Source organism: Leptonychotes weddellii, chromosome 1 (genome assembly GCF_054177405.1).
Source record: "Leptonychotes weddellii isolate Sample4059 chromosome 1, ASM5417740v2, whole genome shotgun sequence".
Lineage (NCBI taxonomy): Eukaryota > Metazoa > Chordata > Mammalia > Carnivora > Phocidae > Leptonychotes > Leptonychotes weddellii.
In genome coordinates, this window is record NC_138369.1 from 92,002,701 (window position 1) to 92,011,241 (window position 8,541).

The 8,541-nt window shown below is 38.2% G+C and overlaps 1 protein-coding gene across 2 annotated transcripts in view; it reads right to left on the minus strand.

The window, feature by feature from the left end:
• The window catches only part of IGSF10 (immunoglobulin superfamily member 10), a 54,519-nt gene that overhangs the window by 19,200 nt on the left and 26,778 nt on the right, over positions 1 to 8,541 (minus strand). For both annotated transcript variants that reach the window (XM_031028080.2, XM_006733268.3), the window contains one exon: positions 7,263 to 7,653. In XM_031028080.2, coding sequence (XP_030883940.2) covers positions 7,263 to 7,653 — 391 coding nt within the window. The remainder of the gene's footprint in view (positions 1 to 7,262; positions 7,654 to 8,541) is intronic.

Consider the following 8,541-nt stretch of genomic DNA (forward strand, 5'->3'; position numbering starts at 1 on the left):
GGGAGAAGATATTTGCAAATGACATATCAGATAAAGGGCTAGTATCCAAAATCTGTGAAGAACTTATCAAATTCAACACCCAACGAACAACTAATCCAATCAAGAAATGGGCAGAAGACATGAACAGACATTTTTCCAAAGACATCCAAATGGCCAACAGACTCATGAAAAAGTGCTCAACATTGCTTGGCATCAGGGAAATCCAAATCAAAACCTCAATGAGATACCACTTCACACCAGTCAGAATGGCTAAAATTAACAAGTCAGGAAATGACAGATGTTGGTGAGGATACGGAGAAAGGGGAACCCTCCTACACTGTTGGTGGGAATGCAATCTGGTGCAGCCACTCTGGAAAACAGTATGGAGGTTCCTCAAAAAGTTGAAAATAGAGCTACAAATCCTTATTTTATAGAGAAACAAGACAATGAGCTTTGTGGAACCTAAGCAGGGACGATACCCACATATAGATAAAGCTGTGTTACACTGGACTACTGAAATATGTGCAAAAGGATTGCCTAGCCCGTGCCAGGTGAAGCAACTGAAGACATGAGGAACTGTCACTCTCTTGGAATGGGTGAAAAAAATGTGTAAGCAGAAGTTGATGTGACTCATTCATGAGTCTTATAGGATTATCATTAAGGCATCAGAGTCAAAAGGAGAACACATAATTATTTAGACAGGACTGAAAGATGTTAGCCCTAATGGGTTTTGCTAATTATATATGTGTGTATGTGTGTGTGTGTGTGTGTGTAATATATACATACACAATTTGGGGACATATTAAGATCATAGGTGGGTGGTGGACTCATTTGTATTCACCATCAAAATGGTTAATTAATCAAAGCTTAGTTTAACAAAAATTGAGTACCTACTATGTTCTAGGCACATTCTAGGAGCTAGATATAAATAAATCAGACATAGGATAAAAAAGGTAAAAGACATTTAATACTAATAAATACAATAAAATGTTTTCCATTCTTGAATGGAATTGTGGGTAACCTGAAAGTGGTGAAATGATGATAGGTGGCCCTTGAACAACTCAGGTTTGAACTGTGTGGGTCCACTTATATGTGAATTTCTTCAATAAATATACTGGAAATTTTTTTTGGAGATTTGTGACAATTTGAAAAACATCGCAGACAAACCACATAGCCTAGAAACATTGAAAAAGTTTAAAAAAAAAGTATGTCACAAATGCATAAAATATGCACAAATCCATTATAAAAAGTTAAAATTTATCAGAACTTATACACACACTTAAAGATATGTTGAGAAAAATGTAAGCAAAGGTACAATATTAAATCATAACTGCCTAAAATTAACTGTAGTACATGCTGTACTACCATAATAATTTTGTAGCCACCTCCTATTGCTATTGAGGTGAGCTCAAGTGTTGTATCCATTTAAAAATGCTGTATGACACTAATCATCTACATGTAATTTATCTCTCCAGTAAATTGTGTACTGCAGTAAAAAGTGATCTCTCATGGTTCTCATGTAGTTTTCATCATGTTTAGTGCAGTATCACAAACCTTGAATAATACCATGGACCCATACAAAGTGCCACTAGTGATGCTGGAAATGCTCCCAAGAAGCAGAGAAAAGTCATGACATTACAAGAAAATGTTAATATGAAGTTTGCAGCTGCAGTTACCTGCCACTTTAACATAAATGAATCCAGTGTAAGGAAAGAAAAGGAAATTCCTTGTAAGAAATTTCTTTGTAAGAAAAGAAAAGGAAATTCCTGAAGCTGTCATGGCAGCTACACCAGCAGGTGTGAAAACCTTGCACTTTTTGCAAAATACCTTCTTATCTTATGTTGAAAAATACAGGATTGCTATAAGAAAGGCATATCTGTAGACTCTAATATGATTCGAGAAAAAAGCAAAGTCATTATATGAAACTTAGAGCAAAAGAAAGGAGAAGGATCTAAACCCGGAGAATTTAATGCCAGCAAAGGATGGTTTGATAATTTTAGAAAGAGATTTAGCTTAAAATATATCAAGATAACAAGAGAAGCAGCTTTCACCATCCAAGAGGGAGTAGATGAGTTTCCAGACACCATCACAAAAATCATTAAGGAGAAAGGATATCTGCCTGAACAGGTTTTTAATGTAGACGAAAGTGTCCTATTCTGGGGTGGGGGCGGGGGGAAGGCTACGAAGGACATTTATTAGTAAGGAAGAGAAGGAAGCACCTGGATTTAAGGCAGGAAGGGATAGGCTAACTTCACTGTTGTATGCAAATGCATTTGGGGTTCATGATTAGGACTTCCCTTATTTATAAAGCTGCTAACCCCAGAGCCTTGAAGGGAAATGATAAAACACCAGTTGCCAGTCTTTTGGTTGTACAGCAAAAAGGCCTGGATGATGAGAATATTTTTTCCAAACTGGTTCCATTGATTCTTTGTTCCTGAAGTCAGGAAGTACCTTGCCAGCAAGGGACTGCTTTGTAAAGTTCTTTTAATGTTGGGTAATGCCCCTAGCCACCCAGAACCCTATGAGTTCAACACCAAAAGCATCAAAGTGGCTTACTTGTCCCCACAACACATTTCTAGTTCATCTTCTAATTCAGGGGGTCCTAAGGGGATCATTAATCACAATATTCTATGGAAGAGAACCCCTGATAGAACATCATGAATATCTATAAGGATTACACCATTGAAAATGCCATTGCAGTTATAGGAAAAGCCATGGAAGCCATCAAGTCTGAAATGGTAAATTCCTGCTGGAGAAAACCAAGTCCAGATGGTGTGTGTGACTTCAAAAGATTTACCCCAGAGCCAATCAAGGAAATCATGAAAGACTGGATATGGCCAAAAAAAAAAAAAAAAAGGGATGGGGGAGCAGGTCAGGGAAGTGGTGGTGAAGGGCTTCAAGATATGGATCTTGGAGAAATTCAAGAGCTAATAGATACCACACCAGAGAGATTAACAGAAGATGACTTGATAGAGATTAATGCTTCCAAACCGGTGCCTAATGATGAAGAAGACACCGAGAAAGCAGCGCCAGAAAACAAACTGACCTTAGACAGTCTGGCAGAAGGGTTCCTATTATTCAAGACTGCCTTTGACTTGCTTTAGGACATGGACCCTTCTGTGCTTTGGGCACCAAAACTAAAGCAAATGGTGGAAGAATGACCGGTGCTGTATAGAAACATTTTTAGAAAAGTAACAGAGCAAAAAGTCCAACAGAAATGACAAGGTATTACTGTAAAGTTACAGCAAGAGTACATGCCTCTCCTGCCTTCCTTTCCGCCTCCTCCGCTTCTTTGATGCCAAGAACAGTGCCTCGTCTTCCTCCCTCACCCATCCAATGTGAAGGTGATGAGGGTGAAGACCTAATGATCCACTTCCTCATAATGAACAGTAAGTAATTTTCATGCTGTAGAGCTAATGAACTTACCTATGGTGCATGTGTTTGGTGAAAATCCAATAACTGTGTAGTAAGAACTGTGTGAGATGCTTTGGTGTTATTGCTTCAGTTTTCGTTATGTCGAATATCAGGTGCAAGACTTGTATGGAAGTGGATAGCATTTCCTTACATAGGCATGCAGTGAGTGATATTTAATATAAAATTAATGTGTTAGTTTACTTACTGTCTCATAACTTTTCTTTCAAAGAATTACGTTGACATACAATATGCCTCTCTCTTGTAATCAGAGAAACTGCATTATCAGCCTCTCAGCACAGGTAAGTGGTTTAAAAAAAGAAGAGTTTCCAGTACTGTATTATGAATAAGACTAACACTATATACCATAAAAATTTTATAATGATTCATTCCTTAGTGTATAGGCTAGGCTACCATAAAGCAATTATATTGTTGCTTCATTATCAAATGCATGTCGTTAAGCGTCTGCCTTCGGCTCAGGTCATGACCCCAGGGTCCTGGGATCGAGCCCCGCATCGGGCTCCCTGCTCTGCGGGAAGCCTGCTTCTCCCTCTCCCACTCCCCCTGCTTGTGTTCCCTCTCTTGCTGGGTCTCTCTCTGTCAAATAAATAAAATCTTTAAAAAAGGTGAATTTCTTTTTGACATTATCTTTTCATTTTTGATGTTTAGCATTAGTAATACATATAATATCTACAGTGTTTTATATAAGACATTACTGATACAGGTACTGACATAATTTATCTTGTAAGCAGATGGTGTATATTTACAGTATTGATAAATACAGTACAGTGCTGTAAATGTATTTTTCTTATGATTTTCTCAGAAAGCTTTTCTCTAGCTTTATTATAAGAATACAGTATAAAATACATATAAAATATGAAATGTGAGTTAATTGGCCATTTTGTTATCAGTAAGGCTTTCAGTCAACAGTAGGCTATTGGTGGTTAAGTTTGGGGGGATTCAAAAGTTATACATAGATTTTCAACTGTGTTGGGGGTCAACATATTGTTCAGGGGTCAACTAGATTCAAATACAGATAAGGTGAGTGGAAGAGCACCAGGCTTCCCAGAAGGGAAGTGCTCCAGGCAGGAGGGCCACAGGGATGAGATAATAAAACAGTGAAGAGTGGGTCTGGGATGGCAGGGGGTGCTGAGGATTGGAAAGGAAGGGAACGAGGCTGAGGCTAGACTAGGAGCTGCTAGGCTAAGGAGCTCAGGCTTTGTTCAGTAGGCCAAGATCAGCAAATTATTTTATGTAAAGGGCCAGATAGTAAAGATTTTAGGTTTGTGGACTATGGGTCTCTGACAGAGCACTTGGACAACAAAGCAGCCACAGACCTAGGCATGACCGTATTCCAATAAAACTCTATTTACAGGGGCGCCTGGGTGGCTCAGTCGGTTAAGTGGCTGCCTTCGGCTCAGGTCATGATCCCAGGGTCCTGGGATTGAGCCCCACATCGGGTTCCCTGCTCGGCAGGAAGCCTGCTTCTCCCTCTCCCACTCCCCCTGCTTGTGTTCCCTCTCTCGCTGTGTCTCTCTCTGTCAAATAAATAAATAAAATCTTAAAAAAAAAAAAAAACCTCTATTTACAAAAGCCTTGTAGAGGGCTGTAATTGGCCCGTGGGCTATAATTTGCCAATTCTTTTGGCATCTGTGAAGCTACATTCAGGTGTGGTCACCTCGCACGTAGTTCAGTCTGTCATTCCTCAGACACAAACCTTCTTGAACACTTCATCCTTGAGCTCTTGTTTCTCCCCACTCCAGTCCCTCCTGTCCACTGCTCATAAATTGACCAGCCTCCCAAAGCATCTCTGTGTTCAAAGCTTTCACTGTAAAATCTCTTTTGTCTGTAGGAAAAAGTACAATCATGATAGCCTGGCATTCAGTGCTCCCTATGGTGGATTTCAAAACACCCTGCCAGTCTATATTGAGCCTATGCCAGAAAATTGGGCTACTCATTACCCTCTTCATGTAGCTTGTTCTGTCTTCATGTACAAAGCAGTTTCTCCACCCCAAATACATTTTAGAGAGGATTCGACTTTTGACTTTCTGCTTTTCTACTTTCTAGCTGTGTGACCTGGGTGGGTGGCCATGAAAGTAATAATGCTTCACGTTTATTGAGTGCTTGCTTTGTGCCATACATTGTGCTAAGTACTTTGTATGTATTAATTATTCTTCCCAATTATCATCAACTATATTCTAAATGACTAGCCCAAGACACCCAAATTTCCTAAGCCTCAGTTTCTTCATTTGTAAATGGAGGATTATTGTGAGGATTAAATAGAAAGCATCTAGAACAATGTCAACCACAAACTCAGTACACGTTAACTCCCTGCTAGCTCTTGTATTCTTTCTTTTCCCTTTGATGTATCTTTTATGGCCCAGTCCAGTTTTCCTCCTTTTTAATCAAGGCAGAAGTAAATTTTTACTGACTCTGAGCTTTTATGGAACTAAATCTTCAATATAAGTATTTTGATGTTGTTCATTTTAAGCCTTATTGTCTTTTTATGTGTTTAGCATATTTGCCTAAAATATTTGCTCTTTGAGAGCTAAGGTGGTATCTATTGCCCTAAAGTAATTCTCAATGTTCAGTTAATGTTTTCTGATTTGCTTTTTAACTAAATAACTGACAACACACATACGCATGCACATACACACACACACACACACATATATAAGATATATATATATAAATATGATGGCAGCAACTTCAGACCTTTTCCACTTTTCCCAAGCTTCTGGCCTTGACCCCATCCTAGGATCCTCCTCAGTCACCTCTCTTGCACCTTCACAGGGGAGGAAAAGCCATCAGATAATAGCTTCCTTTGTCTTTTCTACCAGACCCAGGAGTTCTCTTTTCTCCTTCTCCTAAGGAAAATCCTTCCACCTAGTCTGGATCTCTTGCCCTCCAGTCTTCTCATGGGACTTGTTCAATGGATGACCTGCCCCTTCTGAAGTGTTGTCACCTTCTCCCTCTTAATCTCTTCTCACCTTGAACATGCTCAAGTCTCTCTCATGCTTGAAGAATCCTGTGTGATTACACATTTCCATCTGGCTGCATCCTCTCTCATTCCCTCACCTCAAGCCAAACCTCTCCAAAAAAGTAGACTGCTCCCTGCCTTCCACCTATCTCTCTCCACACAGCAATCTATCCCCCCGTCACTCTCTCCAAAGTAACCACCCACCCCTTTGATGCCAAAATCAGTAGGTTCCTTTCAGTCATTATCTTAAAGACTTAATTATTTAATCAGATTTCAACAGTTAATAGTGCATTTGGTTGTCCATTTCTGTCTCCCCTCCCCTGCAAGAATGTAAGCTCCATTATGGAGCTATCTTATTCATTTTTAGATCCCTGTGTTGTGATCTCTTGTTCATAGTAGGTTTATAATAAGTACTTGTTGACTGAATAGATCTTGCCCTCTTCATGGCAAATTTTACTTTCCCCATCAAAGCACATTTCACACACTGATTATCTGTTTGCTTATCTGTAACCCACCAGAGGATGGTTAGAGCAGAGACAGTGCTCTTGATAGTTCTATCACCAAGCACAGGATCTTGACTAGAACTCCAAAAAAATGTGTATTGACTAAATGACTGAAAGGAAGATAAGAAAAGGGAAGGGTTTTTATGGCGTGGTAAGTAAAGAAGAGTAACACACACAGACATTCCTTATTTCCTAATTTTGCCAGAATGTATGGATAGTTGACCTGAAACAATACACAAATAATTCATTAAAGAGAATTCATTACCACTAAGTTATTATTTAGTGTCCATTTTCTCTCCAGCTAAATTACCTTGGCCTCCCCACTTACTGGTAAAAACCTCCAGGCAGGTTTCCTCTAATTAGGACAAAGAAAGAAATAGCATATATACCTGGTTTTTCCTGTATCCAGTCAGACAACCATTTTAAATGGCAATCACAGGTCCATGGGTTCCCATGAAGATAAAGGCTTTCCAAATCAGGCATATTGGAAATCATCTCTTGAGGCAGGGAGCTCAGGAAGTTATCAGACAAGTATAGGTACTTAATGAAAGATGTTTTAAATATCTGGAGGTATTTCAAAGAGACAAATGTATCTGGATGAAGCTTAGTGAGCTGATTTCCTTCCAGGTGCACCAGTCGGAGAAAGGTGAGTCCATAAAAAACCTCTGGGTTTATAAACTCAATATTGTTGTGGTCCATATGTAACCGTGTCAAGCTCCTGAGGCCATAAAAAGTATCTTTCTGAAGTTTTCGGATTTTGTTATAGCTCATTTTTAAGACCTAAGAATAAAAAATAAAAAAACACAAAAAACCCCATTTAGTTTGTCAAAGAAATTTTCACAAGAGGGAAAAGTGTATCAATAATAAAACATGTTGGAATTAATCCAGTGCAACATGTATATCTTGCTTGAATCCTAATTCAAACAAATTAGTTTCAAATTAAATATGAGAATATCAGGGAAATTAGAATACTCATGATAATATTAGGGAATTATTGCTAAAATTTATATATTAATTTTTTGGTTTTTTTTAAAAGATTCCTTAACTCTGAGACATATATGAAGTACCTGCAGATAAAACATTAAGATATCTTATTTCTTTCAAAACAATGCAATGAAGTAAAAAAAAGTACTGGGTAAAAATACAGGTGAAACAAGATCTGTTATGTCTTGGTAACTATTGAAACTGGATGATGACATTTTGGGATTTATTATACTATTCTTTTTACTTTCCCTAAGTTTTTAAAAGTTGTCTTGATATTTCAAGGAAATTTAAGATTTCTTAAACCTGAATTTTTCATAAGAAAGAAATATATTGAATTCATCTGTCACATTTGTAACAGTGTTATTGAGATATAATTCACAGGCCATAAAATTCACCTCTCTAAAGTATAAATCAAGTGGTTTTTAGTACCTTAATAGTGGTGCAACCATCTCCACTAAATTTAGAAAGTTTTCATCACCCCAAAATCAAAACTGCTGCCATTGGCAGTCATTCCCCACCTTCTGCCTAGCCCTAGAAAACCACTAATTTATTTTGTTTCTGTGGATTTACATATTCTGGACATTTAATGTAAATGGAGTCATACAGTATGTAGCCTTCTGTGTCTTGCTTTTTTAAATTTGCCTAATCTTTTCAATACCCATCCCTGTTGTAGAATTAGCCCTT